General features: G+C 41.3%; 3 protein-coding genes across 3 annotated transcripts; all 3 read right to left on the bottom strand.

Moving 5' to 3' along the window:
• Positions 1 to 10,374: 10,374 nt before the first annotated feature.
• vipb (vasoactive intestinal peptide b) lies at positions 10,375 to 13,235 on the bottom strand. Its single transcript, XM_038978402.1, has 4 exons — positions 13,132 to 13,235; positions 12,597 to 12,695; positions 11,986 to 12,090; positions 10,375 to 10,510 (listed from the first exon to the last, which is right to left on the bottom strand). Exons 1-4 carry the CDS (start codon positions 13,233 to 13,235, stop codon positions 10,375 to 10,377), a joined length of 444 nt encoding a protein of 147 aa, XP_038834330.1.
• Positions 13,236 to 22,102: 8,867 nt separating this feature from the next.
• LOC120032772 (histone H2B-like) lies at positions 22,103 to 22,910 on the bottom strand. The gene is made up of 2 exons (XM_038978952.1): positions 22,842 to 22,910; positions 22,103 to 22,495 (listed from the first exon to the last, which is right to left on the bottom strand). The coding sequence occupies exons 1-2, from the start codon at positions 22,908 to 22,910 to the stop codon at positions 22,103 to 22,105; spliced, it is 462 nt and encodes a 153-aa protein (XP_038834880.1).
• A 148-nt stretch (positions 22,911 to 23,058) lies between these two features.
• On the bottom strand, positions 23,059 to 23,397 carry LOC120032771 (histone H4-like). The gene has a single exon (XM_038978951.1). The coding sequence runs from the start codon at positions 23,395 to 23,397 to the stop codon at positions 23,059 to 23,061; it is 339 nt and encodes a 112-aa protein (XP_038834879.1).
• Positions 23,398 to 27,177: the final 3,780 nt, after the last annotated feature.

Here is a 27,177-nt window from a genome sequence, read left to right as displayed (position 1 = left end):
GCTTCAAAAAGGCCACGCAACTAGATCACTGGAAATAAGTTGAAACAACAAATCATGTTTTACTGTGTTGATGTCATGTAGCTAAGCATTTCATCACTGCAGACATGTTGCACGTGTAAAGTCAGCAACAATAAGCAGTGCAGCGCACGCACGCCTGTGTGTAGCAGTAACGTTGTGTAAAGTCAGCAACAATAAGCGGTGGAGCGGTATCCTTTCAAAATAAAAGTTTAGGTGTGGCGGTTACCATTCAAAATTATATATTTTTTAAATATATTCTATATAAGTCCCACTACCCCTTCAAATCCTTCAAGTGACCGTTGAGAATCACTGGCATACACTCTCGTACCTGTAGACTTCCAGTCATTGCGCTAACACTAGTTAGCATTGGCTTGCGAAACTACCACTAATTGCCGGAATCTCGCAATATCCCTTTAAATGTGTTTAAAGAGGTTCTCCAACTCTCCATAAAGGAAGAGTGCATTGTGTTGCAATGATGCTATTTGTTCTACTGACCCTGATATGTCTGTGTTACTGTACAGTTGGCAATGTTTTCATGCAGGGCAATACTCCGTTACATGTAGGTAGATGTCTTTTTTTGTTGTAATTTTACTCCCTTTTTCGTAATTTCCAATTGGTAGCTATGATCTTGTCTCATCACTGCAACTCCCCAACAAGCTCGGGATAGGCAAAGGTCAAGTCATGCGTCCTCCGAAACATCACCCGCCAAACCGCGCTGCTTCTTAACACCAGCTCGCTTAATCCGGAAGCCAGCCACACCAATGTGTCAGAGGAAACACCATTCAACTGACGACTGAAGTCAGCTTGCAGGTGCCCGGGCCCGCCACAAGGAGGCGCTAGAGCGCAATGAGCCAAGGAAGACCCCCGGCCAAACCCTCCCCTTACCCAGACGACGCTGGGCCAATTGTGCGTCGCCCTATGGGACTCCCAGTCACAGCCACAGCCGGTAGTGACGCATCAACACTGCGATGCAGTGCCTTAGACCGCTGCGCCATTCGGGAACCACACACATGTGCCCTCAAAACAGCCTCAATTGGTGTCGAAAGTGTTTCACAGGGATGCTGACCCATGTTGACTCCAATGCTTCCCACAGTTGTGTCAAGTTTGCTAGATGTCCTTTGGGTGGTGGACCATTCTTGAAACACACGTGAAAAACCCAGCAGCGTTGCAGTTCTTGACTCATTCAAACCGGTGCGCTTGGCATAGCCACGGGTAGGACCCTCTGATAAATTCCAATTAAAACATTTTTTTTATTTTTTATAATAATAATGGGGGAGGGGAATCATCATTATTGCACTAGGTCTTTATTACTCCTGTATGAGCAGAGAAAAATTGTCGTCAGCAGAGTGGGGAGAAAATACCCCCCAAACATGTTCCCGAGACCTGGCGCCTGCACCTACTACCATAGCCCTACTGATACCTACTGTATATCTTTTTTCTTGCCCATTCACCCTCTGAATGGCACACATACACAAACCATGTCTCAATTGTCTCAAGGCTTAAAATCCTTCTTTAAACTGTCTGTCACGATCGTCGTATGGTGGAAGAGAGGAGGACCAAGGCGCAGTGTGAAGTGAATACATTCTACGTTTAATGACACGAAACGAAGAACACTTGACAAACTAACAAAACAACAAACGAACGTGAAGCTATACTACGACAAGTGCAGACACAGGCAACTTACGTAATGACATAGACAATAACCCACGAACTACCCAATGAATATGGCTGCCTAAATATGGTTCCCAATCAGAGACAACGATAGACAGCTGTCTCTAATTGAGAACCAATCTAGGCAACCATAGACATACATACACCTAGACTAGACACTGCCCCATAAACATACAAAACCCCTAGACAATACAAACACATACATCCCCCATGTCACACCCTGACCTAACTAAAATAATAAAGAAAACAAAGATAACTAAGGCCAGGGCGTGACACTGTCTCTTCCCCTTCATCTACACTGATTGAAGTGGATTTAACAAGTGACATCAATAAGTGATCCTAGCGTTCAACTGGATTCACCTGGTCAGTCTACTTCATGGAAAGAGCATGTTTTGTACACTCTGTAAATTAAATGGTTAAAAAAATCTACGTTTCTCCATAATACCTGCTTCAGTCAATGCCCCCCTCATCTCGTGGGTGCTCATCGTGCCAGAGTTGTCAGAGTCGTGACTTTTGAAGATTTCCTACAGGACATCAAAATTATTGTCAGACTCAAATGCCAGTGATAAGTTTCAATGCAAATAAAGTTTCAGTATTGTACACTCAGCATAGCCTCTGCCTTTAATCTTACCAAATACTTTTGGATCTTAGTCCACAAAGTATGGAACTCAACCAGGCCCAACTTTGCAGTGCCATTGTGGTCAAGGCAGAACATATCATAATGTACGCCATTTAGCAGACACTTTTATCCAATGGGAACCGAGCCCACAACTTTGGAGTTGCAAGCGCCATGCTCTACCAACTGTGCCACACAAGAACAATATCCTAATACCACATGTTGAATAGTAAAATGTGTATTTTTCCATATCATATCGAGAGTTAATGACTCATGCTACTGTAGGAAAGGATACATCCAACAGACTGATGATGTGACGACAGGTCTCGAGGCTAAATCCATCAGTTTTGACGTGAGATCCTTGAAAACAGAGTAGTAAAAAGTCAAGTTTAAACTTTGTATTGTAAGTAATTATAGGTCATATTTCATAGAAATTTCATAGAATTTCATAGAAACCTGGAAACAATGGACAGTTACTATAGGTGATCTTGTGAGACATTGATTCAGCTTTGATCTAAACTTTATTAAACAAGCACCATTCTGAGAAGCGTAGCTTCGGTGCGCTCCGCCAGCAATAACGTTACACCACTGTAGCAGAAGCTTACGTGTTGGTCTGCAGTAGGGACTCCAAGAAGCTCCTCATTAAATACACTACTGTTCAAAAGTTTGGGGTCACTTAGAAATGTCCTTGTTTTTGAAAGAAATGCAATTTTTTTGTCCATTAAAATGACATCAAATTGATCAGAAATACAGTGTAGACATTGTTAATGTTATAAATGACTATTGTAGCTGGAAACGGCAGATTTTTAATGGAATATCTACATAGGCGTACAGAGGACTATTATCAGCAACCATCACTCCTGTGTTCCAATGGCACGTTTTGTTAGCTAATCCAAGTTTATCATTTTAAAAGGCTAATTGATCATTAGAAAATATGTATAATCTTAATTTGGGTTTTGGCCACACTTTGCAACACACCATCACAATAAATGTAATTCTACATTTTTTATTTCTTTATTTCACCTTTATTTAACCAGGTAGGCAAGTTAAGAACAAGTTCTCATTTACAATTGCGACCTGGCCAAGATAAAGCAAAGCAGTTCGACACATACAACAACACAGAGTTACACATGGAGTAAAACAAACATACAGTCAATAATACAGTAGAAAAATAAGTATATATACAATGTGAGCAAGTGAGGTGAGATAAGGGAGGGGAAGGCAAAAAAAGGCCATGGTGGCGAAGTAAATACAATATAGCAAGTAAAACACTGGAATGGTAGATTTGCAGTGGAAGAATGTGCAAAGTAGAGATAGAAATAATGGGGTGCAAAGGAGCTAAATAAATAAATACAGTAGGGACAGAGGTAGTTGTTTGGGCTAAATTATAGATGGGCTATGTACAGGTGCAGTAATCTGTGAGCTGCTCTGACAGCTGGTGCTTAAAGCTAGTGAGGGAGATAAGTGTTTCCAGTTTCAGAGATTTTTGTAGTTCGTTCTAGTCATTGGCAGCAGAGAACTGGAAAGAGCGGCGGCCAAAGGAAGAATTGGTTTTGGGGGTGACCAGAGAGATATACCTGCTGGAGCGCGTGCTACAGGTGGGTGCTGCTATGGTCACCAGCGAGCTGAGATAAGGGGGGACTTTACCTAGCATGGTCTCGTAGATGACCTGGAGCCAGTGGGTTTGGCGACGAGTATGAAGCGAGGGCCAGCCAACGAGAGCGTACAGGTCGCAGTGGTGGGTAGTATATGGGGCTTTGGTGACAAAACGGAGTGCACTGTGATAGACTGCATCCAATTTATTGAGTAGGGTATTGGAGGCTATTTTGTAAATGATGTCATGACGTTGGCCTGGGGGTAGGTTTATGACAGTCATAAATACCTCTCCCCCCCCCCCCCTTTCCTCTCCCTACTCTACTGATGTGACATTAGAAAACCCTTTGGTTAACATAGAGATTCTGGGAACATCAGAAGTTGGGGGGAAATGAACTATATTCTGGTAATCCGACCATTTGAACATATGCGGTGGTACTTAAGGTATATTATGTCAGTTCGGTTGTCATCCGGCACATTCTCATCAATGATAGAATGACATAAACTCTACTGTGGAAAGTCTGCTCATCAGAGGTATCAGATTCACATGGAATTGTTGTTTAATTCAAATGTTTGAATATGAAATTATTTGTGAAGAGATGAAATGTAATTTTAGCTTCCAAATGAGAGATTTGGGTTTTCATAAGTTTAGGGCTCTGCTCAACCAGTTGCCCGCCCCTGTGAAGAGACATGGGCTCTAAACTTTTCAGACACACCCCTCTCCCTCCACTATATAAGCCATTGACGAAAATGTAACCTTCTGTTCCGAGGATGTGAGGACGACTGTCACGCTCTGACCATAGTTCTTTTGTGTTTTCTTTGTTTTAGTGTTGGTCAGGACGTGAGCTGAGTGGGCATTCTATGTTGTGTGTCTAGTTTTCCTGTTTCTATGTTTGGCCTGATATGGTTCTCAATCCTCAATCAGAGGCAGGTGTTAGTCATTGTCTCTGATTGGGAGCCATATTTAGGTAGCCTGTTTTGTGTTGGGTTTTGTGGGTGGTTGTCTTCTGTCTTTGTGTTCGCTGCACCAGATAGAACTGTTTCGGTTTTTGCCACGTTTGTTATTTTGTATTTGTGTAGTGTTCACATTTATCGTCTTTTATTAAACATGTTGAACACGAACTACGCTGCGTCTTGGTCCGATCCCTGCTACACCTCCTCTTCAGACGAAGAGGAGGAAGGCTGCCGTTACAACGACGGTCCTATGTCAGAATGGTTCAGATAACATGTCAACTACAGAACTTAGCCAACCTCAGCACGAGCTTTGGTTGCGAATGGTATGAACTTTGAACTCTTATTCACTACAGAAGTGATACCTCCTAGCCGTTGAGTTAGCAACAGCTGCTGCAAACACAGGTTAGGAAGGACAGACAGAGTATCCAGTCTACCACTCAGCAGTAGCAGCAGAGACATTCTTCAAAGGACAAAGGACCCGGTTGGGCAACATGGCCTTCCATCTACCACCAACCTACCGAAGCACAGCTCAGAGTAAATATTTATTGCATTTTCCTTTTCCAAATGGGCGGTAATTTAGAATGCATAAGATATTGTATTTACGATAGCACAGCTTCGCCCTTTGTTCCTCAGTCTTCCCGCTCTTTCACTCAAACCCAGCCCCTTTTCTTTTGTGTAACAAGCTGTCATATCTGTTCCGCCCGCTAGGGACGTTTTCCTTTATGACGTAATTTGTAATCAAGGTATGATTTATTCTGTGTATATGTAATTGTGTGATTTAGTTAGGTATTTAGTAAATAAATAATTAAACCCAATTTTGTATTGCTGATTCAACTTGTTAGCCAGGGTTCGTGAAGATAACCAAGAATTTACAACTTTCAGATGAGACTGAAATAAGGTGACGATTAATATTGACTGCTATTGATGTAAAATATTACTAGGTCTTTAAGAGTTTATTCGGAAGATAACAGCTCTATAAATATTATTTTGTGGTGCCCCTCCTCTCTAGTTAATTACATTTACATGATTAGCTCAATCAGGTAATATTAATTACGGAGAAAGTATTTTATAGAATAGCATGTCATAACACTTAATCCGGCATAGCCAAAGACATGACAATGACATCGCCAAAGTCGAGGATCGGTAGGATGGTCAGTTTTACGAGGGTATGTTTGGCAGCATGAGTGAAGGATGCTTTGTTGCGAAATAGGAAGCCAATTCTAGATTTAACTTTGGATTGGAGATGTTTGATGTGAGTCAGGAAGGAGAGTTTAAAGTCTAACCAGACACCTAGGTATTTGTAGTTGTCCACATATCCTAAGTCAGAACCGTCCAGAGTGGTGATGCTGGACGGGCGGGCAGGTACAGGCAGCGATTGGTTGAAGAGCATGCATTTAGTTTTACTTGTATTTAAGAGCAGTTGGAGGCCACGGAAGGAGAGTTGTATGGCATTGAAGCTCGTCTGGAGGGTTGTTAACACAGTGTCCAAAGAAGGGCCAGAAGTATACAGAATGGTGTCGTCTGCGTAGAGGTGGATCAGAGACTCACCAGCAGCAAGAGCGACATCATTGATGTATACAGAGAAGAGAGTCGGCCCAAGAATTGAACCCTGTGGCACCCCCATAGAGACTGCCAGAGGCCCGGACAACAGGCCCTCCGATTTGACACACTGAACTCTATCAGAGAAGTAGTTGGTGAACCAGGCGAGGCAATCATTTGAGAAACCAAGGCTATCGAGTCTGCCGATGAGGATGTGGTGATTGACAGAGTCAAAAGCCTTGGCCAGGTCAATGAATACGGCTGCACAGTATTGTTTCTTATCGATGGCGGTTATGATATCGTTTAGGACCTTGAGCGTGGCTGAGGTGCATAGCGGAGAAGGTGCGGTGGGATTCGAAATTGCCGGTAATCTGTTTGTTGACTTGGCTTTCATGATCAAAGGCTACTACTAGCGTTACTGCTACTGATACCACTGCTACTAGGGAGTAATAATAATAACAATAGTAATAATTATCTTGTTTATGCAGCAGTTCAAAGTGCTTTACAAGCTAAAAAGGAACTTGTAATAGATTTTAACCCAAATAATACATTACCCATAAAGGTGTGTGCGGCATGGCGGCAACTTTAAAACCAGACCAGTTTCAAAAAAACCAAACAATGATAAAAGACACATTATAATGTTTTGGCATACGATACATCTTTAATATTATAACTGTTGACATTACCTACAATGTGGCTTAGCTCTTGTTTATTTAAGATAAGAGGAAGTAGTAGTCGCTAGTGCACACTTTATTTTCAGTTGTCCTGCTTTTGGTCGTACTGCATATGCTTGTTTAACATTAGTGAGTGAATGCGGACCATTGAATAGGCTTTCTTTCAACAATCTGGGCAACCTGGGTTGTTGGGTTGTACAATCTGTATCGTTTGAATGGATGATTGTGCAACAATCTCTCACCATTGAATGGGTGATACAAGATAGAATTTATGGAAACTTCTGCCTTCTCTAAGGCTGACAGGTCACTGCGCAATAGCGAGCAGTAGTTTCCCCAAGGTCTAGCTAGCTAGCTGTAGGCTAGTTTACAGCGGCTGCAGTAGGTTTTATTGAAGAGGATGTTGTCCCTAATTTGTTAGCTTCGCCCAACTCAAGATTAACTTTCAAATTATTATGCGTGTGAAACATTGTTGCAGTTAAACTTTAGATCACCGGTTACTTTGTGTGATGAACGTGAAAAATATGTATGCAATGGGAAGTAATAATTGTACATTTTGATTGGGGAATGCTTAGCCTGATGTCCAAGAATGTCCAAGAATATCGGCCGTATATGTTATACAAAAAGTGTGCTCTCCTACAGTATACTACATTACATGGAGTGTGCTGAATATTAAGGTCACCGTCCTTTCGGCATCATGAGCCTGTCACACACATTCTTTGATGTGTCACTGTTGTCGCTTTTGGTGATTGTGTGATAGTGATGGCATTAGGCATCCCGTCAGTTCAACGTCTAGTTTTGATTTATATTTGGTTGAGTTGTCAAAAAATGTGAATTCAACATGAAATCCCCCCAAAAATCACATCATTGGATTTAGGTTAAGTTGTGTAAAAAAAGAAAGAAAAGGAAATGCCCTTATGTTGATGAATTTTGTAAATCCAATTAGTTTTCCGTGTTGATTCAACATCATCACATATATTTTTTGTGGTTCAAATGTCGTGTAAACAATGTTGATTCAACTTCTTTTACCCCAATGGGGTGGCTCAGGCTTGTTCGATTCAGTTGGGTGCATTAAGTGATGCTATTTTTTTGTTGTTTTTCTCGATTTTTTTGGTTCGGTACAATGTGTTGGAAGGTTATTTTCCCCACAGGTCCAATGGCCACAGTTTGCCACTGACCAATCCAGTGACAAGAGTGTGTAACCCTTTAATAACAAATCTAACCCTTTATTTCTGAGAGTGCAAACAGAAACTTGTGGCAAACCGATCTTTAAATCTGGATGTCCAGATAATCATTATCTATACTTTTAAATTGATGCAGTGTGCCTCTCATATGGACTACCTATAGGCCAAGCCTGCTTGGTGTCAAACCCTGGGTCCTTTTACTCCTCCATGTTGTGCCAACCACCACGTCCTGGGCACCACCACTCAGCCCACCATCACAAAATGTCAGTGTGCTGCTCAGTGATATATATTACCCTCTTCCAGGAATGTGAATCATCCAGCGGGATGCTGTGACACACTAATGCCATTTTGGTGACTTATCCCGCCAGCTTTGCCCTTGGACCAAATTCTGAATATAATCATGTTGACACTTGTGTTCTGTTTGGTTGCCAGAATTCAAATAAGAGCAAATGATAAAACCAGGGCCCTAGGGGGTCCTGATGCTAGATCAACACTAGGGTCGACTAGGGTCAACTAGGATCGACTAGGGTCGGAGACCTGTTACCAATGGCGAGCGGTGACAGAAATCCTCCCGCAGGCAAGTCAAATGAGTTCGATGCAGCCAGGGTATAGTAACATTTAACATTGTTATTACCGGGAAATCCCACGGGGTTGCAGTTTGGGGGGAAAAATCCAACGGAAGCAGAAAGGGGTGAATATTGACCGTCTTAAACTAACATTTTATTGACACAAAAACAAACATCCATGTTATTATAATTTTTTCTTGAAATAACAATAGACTATTCTGATGCTACAATAGAATAAATAAATCCGCAGTGCCACCTACTAAGAGTTTTAGTCTGTATCGTCCTCACTCAAATGTTCTCAAACGACTCTCCTTAACTCCTTTCTGTGCTCAGGTCTATTGGATTGCTGAGATTTCTGAACACACCCATCTCCGTTGTTATCTCAATGTATTAAGAATGTCTGTAGTTTCACACATTGCAACACTGACAAGTAAATACATAATACTGGATACATAAATAAAATGTAATGCATAACACATTATTTGCCATGTGTACTATGTATTATAATACTGGTGAATGCATTTAAACAACATTGCAAATCTCCAGTGTACGGGCAAAAGATGATGCTTTACTGTCAAATCATTTAGGATGCGTTGAGTTTGCAATACTCCCATGAAGATGCATCCATGTTTTTGTGATTATCACTCAGCTACACAGCTATTTCATGAAATGTACCACGAGGCAAAATAACGATTTAAAACAAAAATTACATTACATGACATGACATATAATAATGGTCAAATATAATTTGGTCTGGCTTTGCCGTTTGTTCACTTTAGAAGATATTCCTTAGAGGGTCTGAAAAAAAGAACAGAAATGTTTGCATCATAATATAAAAACACAATAGCATGATGTGTGTATGATGTCAGCCTGTCTCGCTGTGTCAGAAAAATCACAGAGAAATTGGGGACCATATCAACTGAGTATCATTATTATTAATAATTCATAAATATTTAAAGTACATCAACTGAGGCTAATATACAGTATCTTAAAATACCAATAACTCACAATTGTTTTGTTAGAAATTAGCATAAAAATGTTGTAAAAACAGTTAAAAACGCATTAAACTAACATGCTAATATCCAAGCAGGACCTACTGTACCAATGAAAGACTATTGAGGAGTTCATGAATTGAGATGTCTTCATTGGTTTGCTGTGAGGAAGGCTCGCTCCTAATGGATAATTCTGGAATAGTAGGTTCCTCCAAGCTAGAATTCAAAAAGTAAAACCATCAGTATTCAATTTGTTTTGGAGAACAAATTAGTTTTAATAGACATTGGACCTACATTCAGGCTTTATACATTCAGGCTTTGGGGCGGCAGGGTAGCATAGTGGTTAGAGCATTGGGCTAGTAACCGAAAGGTTGCAAGTTCAAATCCCCCAAATCTGTCGTTCTGCCCCTGAACAAGGCAGTTAACCCGCTGTTCCTAGGCCGTCATTAAAAATAAGAATTTGTTCTTAACTGACTTGCCTAGTTAAATAAAGGTAAAATAAAAATAAATACACTGTTTAAATTATAGTGTCCAGTCTTTTATGTTAAAAAACTAGGCCTGTCCTGGTTCCTACCTCCTCTTGTTTGACAGCGCTGATTTCAAGTATTTCTTGATGGCCATCTGTTTTCCATAGCGACTGTAGTTGTCTGTAAACACAGCGTCTGACTGGTGTTTTACTGGAAACTGGTCCTCCAGGAGGTCATTACTACAGATGAAAATATAATTAGTCAACAAAAAATTATTACAATAACATCCACAAGACCTTATGAGTTGTTGAAACATTTATACTATGGCATTATTGAATACTAGTTTCTGATTGACTTGAAGAGCATTATAGAGTGTGCATTATTTCTCAGTAATGCACGGCAATGACCAAACGGCTATGAAGTAGTTTCAGCAAACACACATTAGTCGTTCTTTTGACCTGTTTGCTAAACAAAAACATTAGCTAAGAATTCTACTCATTTCTGATCGGCTTGAAGGACATTCTAGGGTATGCATTATTTCTTGGAGGTTGCACAAATAATTCAGATGGAACTGTTAACAGGCATTTGCTGCAGAGTATGGTCTGTGCTGTAACTATAGCTGATAGAATGATGCCAGGTGGCGAAACCAACATTCTTACGTGTTCCATATTTCAGCTGATCTTTCAAGCCAAATTGAAAACACTATTGGCATTGTTGAATTCCATTTTTATAAATAGTTAGCTAGCTAATATTAATAAGGAGGACAAGTGGTTTGGTTAGTCACCAAGTCTATTTGTTCTGTTACAACACTTTACCGTAGCTGTAGTAGTAAACTTCCTAGCAACTTCAGTGAATGTTGAACACATTTCTACCGGCAAATTTGCGTGTGTTGTGTGTTAAATTATAATCGCAGTATGGTCATGATAATCAACTCGGGGCTCTATGTGTTCTCTGAAAATATGCAACCATGCGTAAGTTTGGTGCCACTTCTGACCGGGCAGTACAGACCTGCACAGGGCATTGTTTCAGGGATCTCTGCCATATTCATGGAGATTCCAATCCACAAGGACTCAAAATGTTCAGTTTAAGGGGAACTGCAACTTGGGCATTACCACAAGGACCAACCGATGGCCACTACACAGGAATAATTTTCCCCCGAAGGCCCTTCTGATTGACTACTGGGAGATTTGAGGCAGCACTAGATAATTTTTGGGGGAACCATGGTATGGTTGCTAAAAACACAAATAGGGAATCTTCGACATTAATATAACATTGAGTTACGACCCATTGTAACGTTCTTTAATCCAAATCATGTTGCGGTAATAAGAGAAATGTGGCAATATAAGTGAGATATAACGTGTCAAACATAGTACCTCACATACTACTAAGGCCTCATGAACACATTTGACGAGTCAGTCAAGCCAAATTGTGGTGGTATTACATCGGTAGAGTGATTCAATCGCCAGGATGAACTGGCAGGATCGCAAATGCGACATTGTTGTGATAAACTTCTATGAACTTCTCAGCTGTAAAACTTCAATTCACACCATGGGTGTTGATTTCGGGTCAACCTACCTTAGCGCTGCCCCGGCGTCCCTACTTGAAATGTAACGTACTGATTGACTACATAGTGAATGTTAGAAATAGAGGTATAGACCATGATAAATTAGAGTCCCTCAGAGCACAATTTATGGTTACCATATGAAAGTTGTACCTGACTCGCTTTGCAATCAAGGATTCAAGGTAGTCCTTGGCCGAAAGCTGACCTAAAAGTTTGCTGTAGCCACTTGTGAAGAGACCATCTGCGTGTCTTTTTGGTCTAAAAAAAAGATTCATAAAATGCTTTCAGATTCAGATTCAGGACAAATTATTTTAAGTGTCAATAGTCACATCAATTAACTTTTGATTGTTGCAGACAGGATGTCAAGAGCAGATTATTCAGCAAAATGTCATAGTCACAAAGTATTAATTGCTGGTGACGGGCACTTCAGGACGTTCGACATTTACTGCTAAGAACTCATCAGGGGTTATCCACTATTTAGTGTGCAAAAGTTAAACTGTGGGAACCTGAATATGTTGGTGGACCCTGATGTGAGGTCAATGTTGCCTTATTATTATCATTGGCTAACAACACAACACATTTTATTTTTTATTGTAATACAGACTTGGCCCATCAGAAAACAGATATCAACAGATACCTGTATGACAGACGTGCATTAAAATCCATAGGAGGAACAAATTTCATTCGATTCTGTGCTGAGAAACATAAGTGAGGGACTGATTTCATCACAAACCATTTTGTAACTAAGTGAATGTGACCATTACCTTGCAATTATATCATAGAGAAGTTTAAGGGTTTCCATGTCATTTATTGACAGACTCTGCTCCCAGTCACCCTTTCCATCTGTCTCAACAGTCCCTGACCTATAGAATGGAAACAATAAGTGAGTCCATCGTCACATCAAATTCAATATACATAATTGACCAATTACATTATTATTTAAATTTCTCAATTGCTACATAGTCGAATTCACCAAATGTTTTATGTGATAACGTTTTTCTTTTGAGTTTCTTCTTAATAGTTCCCTTCGGATGGCAGAGAAGAATCTAAACATACACTATATTTAATACGGACCAACAATTTCCAATCAGAATCATTTAGCAAGACCAGAATCATTTCAACATTGTTTTAGTACCGACAGTCAGATAGCTTGTTTATGATAACCATGTAACCATATAGTAAATGTGTCTGTATCTATCAGCGACTGTAACAAGATGCTTTTCAAGTCAGCTTTTCTTTAAATGATCAATAAGAGCATCTCAGAACAGCAGTCAGAACAAAATCATAAAGTACCGTTACCTGACTGAGTATGCAGCGACAGCAGGTAGACTCATGGTCCTGGTACACAGCATACTGCATAGTGCCATCAAAAAAAGTCGATGAAAGCTGTTCGTCTGTGCCATAACGCTCTGCACATGCAGAGACAGAATAATAGCATTGTATTTTTCTCCTTCTTGATCACCATTGAGACAATTACTTTATCATTGCTGTTAAGCTTAACATTTTAACTAAATTAAATTAAAATACGCTGTCTTGTATTTCTTTAAATAAATCAGGTTGTATATATTGCACAATGCAATAGACTCACATGCATCAACAGTTACCGTGGGTCGGCTGGGTTGTTATCCACGGTGCTGAAAGAAAAGTTTCTGTATTATTCAAGCCGTGGTTTGGATCTGGTCAAATGAACCACCACCTTTCACTGACTCTGTATCTATTATTTCCCTGCTTTCTAAGTATGGAACGCAATCACAGTAGTGACGAGACGTCATCATAACAATTCCGAATGCGCTCGTCACAGGCTTATTAAGAATGGACAGTCCGGACTTCGTAGTTGGCCCTGACATCACTAGCCAAAAAGGTCAGATTATTACAGAAGGCAGGGCTAAATGTGATATGATGATGATGGCCCTTCTGGTATTAGTATTGTCAAAATTCATTCTGCTTAATTGTCTTCAACATTTTCCATAATGGAGCCCACTGGGCACATACTGATTGAATCAACGTTCTTTCCACGTAATTTTAATGAAATGATGTTGAACCAACGTGGATTAGATGTTGTCTGTGCCCATTGGGAGGTTTATTGTTGCACAGAGTGTACAAAACATTAGGAACACCTACTATTGCGTTACACCCCCTTTTGCCCTCAGAACAACCTCAATTTGTCGGTGCATGGACTCTACAAGGTGTCGAAAGCATTCCACAGGGATGCTGGCCCATGTTGACTGCAATGCTTCCCACAGTTGTGTCAAGTTGGCTGGATGTCGTTTGGGTGGTGGACCATTCTTGATAAACACGGGAAACTCAGACAGAGAGGGATACAGTTCAATCATTGTCCAAAAATGGATGGATTGTGGTTTTTTAAAAATCAGATAAAGCTGGCGCTAGAGTAGTGTGGAGTAAAGACAAATATGTGACAGAAGCCTACCATCAATTAGACAATGATGAATTCTACCAATCTTACCTTCAACCCTACAGAGGACCTAAAAACTGAATTGAAAGGGATCCTCACAGAAGCTAAGGAGAATGGCTACATTTCAGAGTTCAAATTTATTTTCAATGGCAGTCCGGCATATGGCTTCTTTTTACCTTCTTCCAAAAGTCCACAAGAATCTTGAAAATCCCCCAGGCAGACCAGTCATTAGTGGTAATGAAAGTCTGACAGAACCCATCTCTAAGTACATTGATTACTTCATTAAGCTTTTTCTGCCATCACTCCCAGCCTATCTTCAAGATACCACAGATGTTCTGAACAAAATTAAGGGATTGAGCAATATAGGTACAGCTTCCTTTTTAGTCACCATGGATGTGGAGTCTCTATACACCACCATTGAACATGATCAAGGATTGGCAGGTATGCACCATTTCTTGAGTACCCGGCCTGAGACTGAAATGCCTCCTACAGAATTCATTGTCTCACTGACTAAATGGACTCTTAAAAATAACATCTTTGTCTTACAGGACCGTATTTTTAAACAAGTCAAAGGATGTGCCATGGAAGCATTCCTACAGCCCTTCCTACGCTGGTTTGTACTTGTTTTTTTTTGTTTCCATTGAACATGCCATACAAATAAAGGCATTTTAATTAATTATATGAAGAGTGCCTTGGTCCTCCTTTTTTTTTGATAACCAATTTACCCCTTTTACCAAAGAGCACCTTCTGTCTACCAAAATCTACTATTGTGTCCCTTAGCAGCGCTTCCCTTCCTCCTCTTTTTTTCTACAAACACGGGAAACTGTTGAGCATGAAAAACCCAGCAGCGTTGCAGTTCTTGACACACTCAACCCGGTCCACCTGGCACCTACTACCATACCCCGTTCAAAGGCACTTAAATCTTTTGTCTTGCCCATTCATCCTCTGAATGGTACACATACATAATCCATGTCTCAGTTGTCTCAAGGCTTAAAAATCCTTCTTTAACCTGTCTCCTTCCCTTCATCTACACTGATTAAAGTGGATTTAACAAGTTACATCAATAAAGGATCATATCCTTCACCTGGATTCAACTGGTCAGTCTGTCATGGAAAGCAGGTGTTCCTAATGTTTTGTACACTCAGTGTATGTTCAAAAAGACAAAACAGCCTGTTTTTGGTCTTAGTCAGCACAGCTAATTAAATATGATTTATTCGCATTCACCGCAATGCTTTAGTACCACGATTGACATTTAAGTGGATCATAGCACAGTAATTATTTATGCTACAGAAAGACAGAATCCCAGAGCACACAAGTCATCAGGTCCAATCACATTACAGGACTCAAGACAGCAAATCCAATTCTATTTCACATTTCCCTTTTGTGGACAGAGTTCCCAGATGTACAAATGACTGTTTGAGTGCACATCTCCAGTTGCTGTATCTCTGGTTTAGGTGAACAGTTGTTTAGATTAGACTGGTGGTCAGACTTTCTTACCTTTTAAACATTAGCAAATGATTGACAGCCAGGAGAGAAGTGACAGGCTTTGGTTTACATGACAGTTTATCTCAGGTTCATGCTGCCCAACTGTTCCAAAGGGAATTATCAAAAAGTAAACAACATTTTTTTCAATAATTTCCTTTACAAAACAAATCACATTAAGTATGTGAGGGCTGTGTCAACCAGACCTGCTTTCAAACACTATATAAGTGAAATAATTTGAAACACTTAAGCTTGCCTAGTGCAGCATTGAATACCATGTCATACCTTGTCCATAGACCGCATACAGGGTAAGGAATTTAATATTGAATTTTGTCATTTGGATGAATTATCCCTTTAAATACATTTTTACTCATATGAGCACCAGGCCCTTGCTTGTGAAAAGCCAAAAGGTTTGAAGATCACCCATCACATCCTATATACAGAATGTTTTGGATGGCAGGGCCAAGCTAAATTTGTCACAGTGTGACGGCAGAAGTTGATTCATAGTGACATCAGGAGTTGATTCATAGGGACATGGCAGTAGAAGCAGAATCACCCTGCAAAAGGCCATCTGTTATGTGCCCACCAGGAGATGGAGAAGGTTAAAAGCCCCTCACAACCTGCCAACACATTTATTTTCTGTCAGAATGACTGTAATTCCGGGCAACTATACTGTCACAATGCATATGATGTATGCATTTGTAGACCAACTTAGAAAATGTAGAATGGTTACATTATCCATAATGCTCATTGACTGGACATTCCAAAATACCATGGCAATTATTCATCACAATAGTAAACCGTAGCAATTTTGCATCACACTAGTAATTCTATTTATATTGAGTAGGGCAGACTAGTAAATTTTGCCATCATTTTCTAAGTTAAGCAATTCAAGACAGTTCAGGAGTCATAGATGGGATCATTAATCCACTGTGATTTTACTGACCCGGTCGCAGAGACTTTTATGGTCACACAAAGTGCCACCTGTAAATTCAAAATGAGTAGCTTAATTATTTTACTAAATTAAAGGGGAATTCCACTCTCACATATTTTCAAGCTTTTATTTAGACAGATTACACATTACATTACATTTACATTTTAGTCATTTAGTACAAAAAAAGTATGAATGTATGTACTTGTAAGTCGCTCTGGATAAGAGCGTCTGCTAAATGACTTAAATGTAATGTAAATGTAAATTTAGCAGACGCTCTTATCCAGAGCGACTTACAGTAGAGTGCATACATTTTATTACATTTTTACATACTGAGACAAGGATATCCCTACCGGCCAAACCCTCCCTAAACCGGACGACGCTATGCCAATTGTGCGTCGCCCCACGGACCTCCCGGTTGCGGCCGGCTGCGACAGAGCCTGGGCGCGAACCCAGCCCAGCCTGGGCGCGAACCCAGAGACACTGGTGGCGCAGCTAGCACTGCGATGCAGTGCCCTAGACCACTGCGCCACCCGGGAGATACAAGGGGATACAGCGGTTAAAGAGGAGAGAAAGTTGGATTGAACCTCGGTCTACGGTGAGAAAGTTGGAAGTGGTATATTTGCTGAGTTACCACTCAGCCACAGCTCAGCACGGCCAATAAACATTTTCGGAACCAAATAGTTTTTCAATATTGCACACATAGGGTGACATTTTGCGTGCACAATTGGCAGCGAGCACAATAATCATAACATTGTAAATCAACGGGATGTTGCGAATAGCTTTATAGCAGCAATAATTTGTGCTTTGAGTTTATGATTCTGTGATGGTTGCAGTCCGCAAAGATGAAATTGCATTGAATCGAATGAATCAGGTCCATTGATTTAGTGCCCATAGAGTGGGGTGAAGCTAGTGTATTTTAATAAATCATGAATGTAAACTCAACTGTAATTGAAGTACAGAAAACTTTTGATTGGTGGATTCATGGCCGTGGGGAGGTGGTTGTGGCATATTTTTATGCTGTGCCATCATGGCGCACATTGCTTCTCTAAGCATGCTCTGGCTCAGCCGTAATTATTCTCCTGAGACAAATCTCCACATTTCCTGGAACTGATGGTGAGGGTGCACCCAGGCTAGGGCAATGCAGAGAGGAGAGAAAACACAAAGGAAATGACAGTCAAATTACTCCCTTCTCTTTATGTCCCTGCTTCTGTCCTGTTTTTTCTTTGCACTGTTCTCACAGTCCATCATTGTCAACCACAGGGTTTTCATAATCAGATTCAAATAGCAACTTCAACTCTCAGGATCGATTATTTGATCATGTGCACCTCCATTTTATTTGGCATTAATATTATCCCCAAAACAAAGTATTTCTTGCAAGATATGATACATTCTGCATTCCATAGTATTTTGAGCTTTATGTAGCCATCATTCTACCCTGTCTGGGAAATCCTTGTGAAGAGGTAATCTCACAACTCAAGTGGATTCACTAGGCACACTTTATGATGCTGCTCTACGATTTGTAACCAACACTTACCCATCTCTGTACCTTATATCAGTAAGCAGAATGGCCATCCTTAAAGGGATTACATCCTGAATAAAACATTGATTAAATGTAGATTTTGTTTGTCACTGGCCTACACACAATACCCCATAATGTCAAAGTGGAATTATATTTTTAGAAATGTTTGCAAATCAAGTAAAAAAGAAAAGCTGAAGTGTCATGAGTCAATAAGTATTCAAGCCCTTTGTTATGGTAGTTCAGGATTCAAAATGTGCTTAAGAAGTCACATAATACGTTGCATGGACTCACTCTGTGTGGAACAATAGTGTTTAACATCATTTTTGAATGACTACCTCATCTCTGTACCCCACACAGACGATTCATTATCTGTAAGGTCCCTCAGTCGAACAGTGAATTTCAAACACAGATTCAACCAAAGATCAGGGAGGTTTTCCAATGCCTCGCAAAGAACGGCAGATGGGTAAAAAAAAAGAAGCAGACATTGAATATCCCTTTGAGCATACACTTTGGATGGTGTATCAATAAACCCAGTCACTACAAAGATACAGGTGTCCTTCCTAACTCACTTGCCGGAGAGGAAGGAAACCGCTCAGGGATTTCACCATGAGGCCAATAGTGACTTTAAAACAGTTACATAGTTTAATGGTTGTGAAGTTGTCTGCGGCGGTCACAGAGAGACTGATGAATATGTTTCTATGTTTAGCGAATATCTTCTGTGTATAAAGTGATATGGTAGGGAAAAACGCATCTAACCACGCGCTTAGCTGTTCTACGAGTGGTCTGAGGCAGTCGGTAAATAACAAGAGTTTAAGTGCAACTTTAGTAATGAGAGTTTTGGGACACAGCTTGGATATTTAACGATGCTTAACATGCAATTAGTTCTGAGCCTTGACAGTGTGCGCATGATGGGTTCGATTAAGGATTTGCGTGCTTACTATGATCCACATAACGCTAGTCTCACGCATTAGCTTTAACAGCCCTAAATTATTTTTATTTCATTAATTCATTTGAAGTGGTGGCTGCATGCATGCTATGCTGGGTCAGTTTGTAATTCAAGCCTATTTCGTAAAATTGCTACAGTATATTAATCCTAGTCCAAATCTCCCCATTTATTGATGAAATGTCTTCCTCCATCAAATCCCCTCATGTAGGCCTATACCCTAACCCACTTATATATTATAGAGAACAACAATCTTTGATGTCTGAATATAGCCTACTTGTTCATTGATTAGATATATTTATTTTAAGCAATTTGGCATCACAGCATATTTTAGTAGTTTTAGGATTTGCATGATTATTTAAAAACGTGTAGACGAGTGAAATGGGCAAATAGTTGATGTCAACTGTGGTCTCTCACTTGAGAATCCCGTTTGAGAACCCATTGACTTCTCCAAAGTGTTAAGCATTGTTGTGAGACGCAATGTGTATGGATCATTCAGTGATTTAATTTCACATTACTTTTACTTACATTGCCAACTCATCTCTTTGGATTACTCATCTTCTGCACAGCGCAGTAGAGGTGGCCACTTGGTTTATGATTTGCCGAATTGACACCTGTGGTTTTCCATGGCTCAATTAAGAATTCCTTCTCTGGTACAGCACCTGCATAATGGTGAGCGACTCCCTGCTCTGCGTCTCATTAACCTCTCCTTTTTTCCTGCTGTGTGCTCTTCTAAATTCCTCCCCAGAAAAGTCTAAATCATATGAATATGCTGACACTAATCCTGTCTCTCCATCTCCCTCTCATTTTATATGCTTTAAAGGCATGAATGACAAGGTCAATGTTGCCAAGTGATCAATTATGAACAGCGAAAACAACAATAAGAATAGTAGATATAGGGCTAATATATATTTATATATACAGTTGAAGTCGGAAGTTTACATACACTTAGGTTGGAGTCATTAAAACTCGTTTTTCAACCACTCCACAAATTTCTTGTTAACAAACTATAGTTTTGGCAAGTCGGTTAGGACATCTACTTTGTGCATGACACAAATAATTTTTCCAACAATTTTTTACAGACAGATTATTTCACCTATAATTCACTGTATCACAATTCCAGTGGGGCAGAAGTTTACATACGTTAAGTTGACTGTGCCTTTAAACAGCTTGGAAAATTCCAGAAAATGATGTCATGACTTTAGAAGCTTCTGATAGGCTAATTGACATCATTTGAGTCAATTGGAGGTGTACCTGTGGATGTATTTCAAGGCCTACCTTCAAACTCAGTGCCTCTATGCTTGACATCATGGAATAATCAATAGAAATCAGCCAAGATCCCAGAAAAAAATTGTAGACCTCCACAAGTCTGGTTCATCATTGGGAGCAATTTCCAAACGCCTGAAGGTACCACATTCATCTTTACCAACAATAGTTCGCAAGTATAAACACCATGGGACCACGCAGCCGTCCTACCGCTCAGGAAGGAGACGCGTTCTGTCTCCTAGAGATGAACGTACGTTGGTGCGAAAAGTGCAAATCAATCCCAGAACAACAGCAAAAGACCTTGTGAAGATGCTGGAGGAAACAGGTACAAAAGTATCTATATCCACAGTAAAACGAGTCCTATATCGACATAACCTGAAAGGCCGCTCAGCAAGGAAGAAGCCACTACTCCAAAACCGCCATTAAAAAGCCAGACTACGGTTTGCAACTGCAAAAAGATCCAAAAAGATTGTACTTTTTGGAGAAATGTCCTCTGGTCTGATGAAACAAAAATAGAACTGTTTGGCCATAATGATCATTGTTGTGTTTGGAGGAAAAAGGGGGAGGCTTGCAAGCCGAAGAACACCATCCCAACCGTGAAGCACGGGGGTGGCAGCATCATGTTGTGTGGTGCTTTGCTGCAGGAGGGACTGGTTCACTTCACAAAATAGATTGCATCATGAGGAAAGAAAATTATGTGGATATATTGAAGCAACATCTCAAGACATCAATCAGGAAGTTAAAGATTGGTCGCAAATGGGTCTTCCAAATGGACAATGACCCCAAGCATACCTCCAAAGTTGTGGCAAAATGGCTTAAGGACAACAAAGTCAAGGTATTGGAGTGAACATCACAAAGCCCTGACCTCAATCATATAGGAAATTTGTGGGCAGAACTGAAAAAGCGTGTGCGAGCAAGGAGGCTTACAAACCTGACTCAGTTATGGTGAGAACACATTTTTGGTGGTAGATGGTTGCTTTAACTCATTAGGAAATATCTCAAGGGCTGTATACATCTCATCTGCTTGGACCGGGAGAAGAATCCCGGCAGATGCATGTAGTTCAGAAGGATCATTGCCGCTTATTTTCTTCCCAATGTAGTTATTGGAAGGGGATTCCACTACTGCTCCAGTGACAAGGCCCACACACTCACTCACTGTGTTCTACTGGGACTTGGGGCCTACACACATTCAATTAGGCCTACTCCTATTCTTCCTACACTGGATTATTCATCGTCCTTTTATTCATGCCATTCCTCTTTTCATCATCGGGTAGCATGTTGCATCATTAAGATTCAGTGAATAAATGGGACTCTATCCGTCTCCTACTTATTCAGGAAGTCACCTCAAACAACGGCCATTTCGGCCCTGTCTTCGCCCTTTGCCATTTCACATTACACTCACTTATTCCACTATGGACGGCCTTCAACTGGAATGGAGGCCAACCCTGTTTGTCATGTCGTTCAGAGAAACGTCTGTTGCTATCTTACATTCGGCAGACAAAGATAGCATGCAAAACCCCTACACTTGAAACGGATACAAAGTAGCCACTCTCCAACTCGGCCCACAGCGCCGGCCCACAATGGAACAGTCCTACAATGTACAGCCTACCTACATACACATTCATTCGGTCGCGATGGAATTGCTTTTTCACTGACAGGGTGGGTGGCTCTTAAAATAGCCTTTGGGTTAGTAGAGCAGTCCAAATGCGCTGCTTACTTGGAGCTGGTGTACTTGGTTATGGCCTTGCTGCCCTCAGACACTGCGTGCTTGGCCAGCTCACCAGGGAGCAGCAGACGCACGGCGGTCTGGATCTCCCTGGAGGTGATGGTAGAACGCTTGTTGTAGTGGGCCAGGCGTGAGGACTCTCTGGCGATACGCTCGAAGATGTCGTTCACGAACAAGTTCATGATTCCCCTGGCCTTGGAGGAGATGCCGGTGTCGGAGTGGACCTGCTTCAGGACTTTGTACACGTAAATGGCGTAGCTCTCCTTCCTGGACTTTCGGCGCTTCTTGCCGCCCTTCCCTGCAGTCTTGGTGATGGCTTTCTTGGAGTCCTTCTTAGGCGCGGACTTTGCTGGCTCCGGCCTGATGTTGATGTCTCGTTGCTTCTCAGAAACGAATGAGGGGGTGGAGGGCGCTTACTCGTCTTATGAAGAGGAAGCTAACCAAATTCAGTGGCCGTGGACACACCCCTGCTTTCTCATAGGCCCAGTGGAGCTCTAGCACTCAAAAGAGCCTTCCACTCAGAGGCGGGCTTCCCGAACAAAGACAATTGCGCGCGATGCCTTCCTCTCCCCTCCCCTCCCCTCCACCTTCTCTATAGCCTACATTCTGTGACGGATGGGGAACTGTGTGTTTCAAAGAGTGTGTGTGGGGGGGGGCACGATTGCTGCTCCAAATAACGCTGATCGTAGAATTGCCCACTTTGGCACTGTCACATATAGGCCTCACTCTGTGCACAATGGCTGCACTGAACAGAATCCTGTCATTAATACTTCCTGTCCACCCGGATTGGCTCATGCTTTCCTGCCAAATAGCATACCTAAACATTATTCCAATATCATACCAACCACTATATGGAATTGGCCCTTTTGAAGCGGATGTGGGTGGCTCTTAAAAGAGGCCTTTGGGTTCAAGTCGGGATGTCGAAGTTCCGAAAACAGTGCGTTTAACCGCCGAAACCGTACAGGGTGCGTCCCTGGCGTTTCAGCGCGAAGACCACGTCCATGGCGGTAACGGTCTTCCTCTTGGCATGCTCGGTGTAGGTGACGGCGTCACGGATCACGTTCTCCAGGAACACCTTCAGGACAGGGCGGGTCTCCTCGTAGATCAGACCGGAGATACGCTTCACACCGATAGCGGGCTTGGTGATTCCCTGGATGTTTTCACAGAGAATTTTGCGATGACGCTTGGCGCCTCCTTTTCCGAGTTCCTTGTAGCCTTTGCCTCTTTGCCTCTTTGACTCTTCCAGGCATAGATTCGTTGCTCTATTTTCCTTTCCCAACATGAATTTACTATACTTAAAACCAAATGTATTACAATTACAGCTCATAGCAGTACGGGGGGAAAGGGAGGGGGGGTGAAGGAATGCCACCACATATATACACACATTTTTATTTGTATTATGCAAATTTATTTTGTATTTTTTGTATTTTATTGTATTTAAATTTTAGTTTTGCTCTTTTTATGTTAGAAAATAAACTATGTGTAATTAAAGTCAGTCTTGCATGATTATGCTTTAGATAGGGGGATATTTTAGGTCAGTTTCAGCATTATGTACATGGGTGTGTCTGTGGCCCATTTGGCCTGTCCCACAGCTTCCTTCAATGATGGATTATGAGTGGCTCTGTTGATGAACTTCTGGCCAATGATTGACTGTCTATTGTTGATTGATGTGAGTCCGGATATGCTGTGAATGTAGCGATTGCTGATGTATCTTGGTAGTCTGTAAGCCATTTTTATTGCCATGTTTCGGATGATCTGTAGCCAATTCATCTGCTGTGGTGAAGCTGTTATCCAGGCTGGTAGGGCGTATCCAAAGAGAGATCGGATGTAGTTGAGACTTTCAACACTGTCTGAGGTGAAGCTCCGTATTTTCTTCCGCACAGCGTTTTTAAGTGGTTAAGTCTTTTTTCGTCCCTCTCTCTCTATGTTCGCTTTATGGGTTGTCCAGTGCATGTTCTTCTGGAAGGTGACTCCAAGGAATTTTGCTTCTTTTTCTAATTTCATTGTTTCGCCGTAAAGTCAGAGATCTATGGGTTTCCTGTTTTTTTTGCTGGTGCTTCTTGTAAAGAGGACACATTGAGTCTTTTGTGGGTTCAGTTTTACTCGCCACATGTTAGACCATGTCTCAATCTTTTCAATAGACTGATGGAGTTTTTTTGCAGCAAGTTGAGGACATTTGGAGCTGGACCAGTAGCAAAGGTCATCGGCAAACTGTGAGACTTGGCCTATGGTGGGTAACAAATGTCTGATATGTATAGTAGAAAAAGTAGTGGGCTTAGGAATGCCCCCTGTGTCAGGGGTAAATGGTGGGGATATTGCTGTGGAGACCTTTACAACCGTAATTGTACGGTTGTGGAGAAAGCTAGTGATAATGTTTCTGATGGAGAGTGGTAGTTTGAGATTGGCGTCTGCAAGCCAGTAGCACAACCCATTGTGCCACATCTTATCAAAAGCTTTTTCTATATCAAAGAAAACCACCAGGGTAAGTAATTTTTTCTTGAAGTTCCGAAGGATGTATCAGACCACCACAAAAACAACTCCCACCACATATCCTCAGTCTCATCAAGCAGAAGAGAAAGGTCCGGAGAGATTTTATAAGAACAAGAGCACCAAACTTGAAAACAGAAGTTAATTGGTTACAGAATCATATCAGATATCAATTCACCCTCCACAAATAGAAACAGACGACTGCCTTTTATCACCAGCTAGATACAGACACTAACCCCCGGACCTTCTGGCAAAAAAAAATCAAAGCAATTAACGGAGACAAAACCAATAATATCATACCTGTGCTAAAGTCTCAAGACCAATTCATTGAAGACAACAAAACAAAAGCTATATTATTTAGAAACCACCTACAAAATGTTCATTCTCGTCCCAATTAATCCCTCTATGACAAAGAATGGAAAAACGTTGTCGACAGAGAAATATAGAAAACAGCATATACTTCAAATCTGACACCAGTAGACCATCCCCTCACCCGCTCTGTTACTGTTGACTATTTCACTGCCGTACTGTGTTCGATCTTGTCCAGCCATCTTGTCTCAAGAGGACCACAATGGAAATAAGTCCCAGACTTTATTGTGTGTTATCCTCAATGATTTTATTCATGTGCATGTACGGCTTTTAAGTTTTATGTGTGCTTGTTTTTTTAAATGGTCGAATTAATAAACTAAACTAAAATTGAAGAAATTAAGACTCATCTGAAAGAAAATGAAAAACAAAGCATCTGGGGAAGACAACATTGACAGCACACTCATCAAGCAAGCACCTGACGAACACCTGCACCTCCTTTCAAACCTCTTCTCCACGTGTCTCACGGACGGCCACGTTCCCCTACCTTGGAAATCTGCAGTTGTCACAATGAGTCACAAACCTGTTAAAGACCCACACAACGTCACAAGTTAAAGACCAATCAGCCTCCACAGTCATGTTGGGAAGCTGTTTGAGGGAGCACTCACCCAAAGACTGAGGAGCCACACTGAGGAAATGGGCCTCCTTGGAATCCACCAAGCTGGCGTCAGAAAAACAAGATCAGCTACCGATAACATTCTAAGACGCTGTTATCTGTGTTTGGTGGACCTGATTGAGGCCAGTGGCACAGCAAGCGCGCACTTTTGCCTGGCCTCTGTTGCAAAGGGGAGTGCACTCGTTCTAGGGAACTAGGGAGGAGCAATAGGGGTTCAGAAAATAAGAAATTAAATCAACTGACATGCACAGGGAACATACTCAAATACTCATATAGGCTATGTGGAACACAAGGCCAAACTGTGACAACTGGGGGATCAACATTGTTGTTGCACCTGATTCGACTCTTTGAGAACTTGGTGATTAGTTGACAAGTATGTTGAATCAGGTGTGCCTGTCCAGGGCTACAACACAAATGGGTATTGTTGGGGGTAGGCTACTCTTACCACTGGAGTTGGGAAACACTGAACTAGTATGATTCACCCCACTGCAGTTGCCCCTCACACGTTGAAACCCTCTAATAGAGATAGGCCTAAAGAACTCGAAGAGGTCCCAAGTAGAGAGGAGAAAACAAGGTGACTCTCCCACACACAAAATAACAACTCACACACCAAACCTCCATTGGAAAAAATGCCCACTTTTTCATAAATGGATTCTTCATCTTTCCATACACGGGACACCGTCAAATCCAAACGCCGAAGATATAGGCTACAGGGAAACAAATACACATGGGTTGCCATATAGGCAAAGGGGCCCCATTATGTCACCTTGTGGAAGGCCATGTCATCTTGCAGCTGTAGTGTATTGACTGTCATTAATAACATCATTCTTCTTCTTTCTTCCCTAGACAGGATCCAGCCTGACAGTCAGGGGGCCAAGAGGACCTGAGGTGCCGATAGGAGGGGTGGTGATACCTCTGTAAGCTGAAACGCAGTAAAACATTCCTCAGACACCCACCCACCCACCCACACAATGAACAGATTGTTTTCCTATCCATACAGAGGTGATAGGGATGTGCAAATATTGTATTGTACTTTTCTTTGCTAACCAATAACAAAGTGTCTTATTATGGGATTATTGGTATGATGTTGCTCATTTCTGGCCCAGATGACACTATGCCCACAAGATGGCCTCAGATGTAGCATAAAACGACGGCCACAGAAGTAGGGTCCATCTCAACTGTTCATTTCAAAAGGGACAAATGGGACGGACCCATTGACGCCATAAGGGTCCAAGAGCACATACTGGCACTTATCATTCCGTGCAGTCTAACATCTCAGATGTGACTAGCTTTAATCTAGCAAATTATTGTTGCCATACTGGTCTCTTACCTGTACTTACTGGCTGCCAGCCATTAGTTTAGTAAAATATATATAAATATAATATAATATAAATAAATAAATAGTACATAGTAAATCAAGGAACAGAGTTTGCTTTTTAGGATAAGGGCTGACAAGGTTTTGACTAGGTGGGCTACAGCTAGTGTCATGAAGTGACTTTTTCCTAGCAGGTTAGGATAATTAGGTTAAGGTTATGAAAAGGGTTAGGGTTACCGAAAATGTCCCTTCTGGTTGTAGCTGTACTCCATCTAGTC

Source organism: Salvelinus namaycush, chromosome 39 (genome assembly GCF_016432855.1).
Source record: "Salvelinus namaycush isolate Seneca chromosome 39, SaNama_1.0, whole genome shotgun sequence".
NCBI classification, from domain to species: Eukaryota; Metazoa; Chordata; class Actinopteri; order Salmoniformes; family Salmonidae; genus Salvelinus; species Salvelinus namaycush.
Note: the sequence above shows the minus strand (reverse complement) of the source record. Positions and strands in the feature narration are given on the sequence as shown.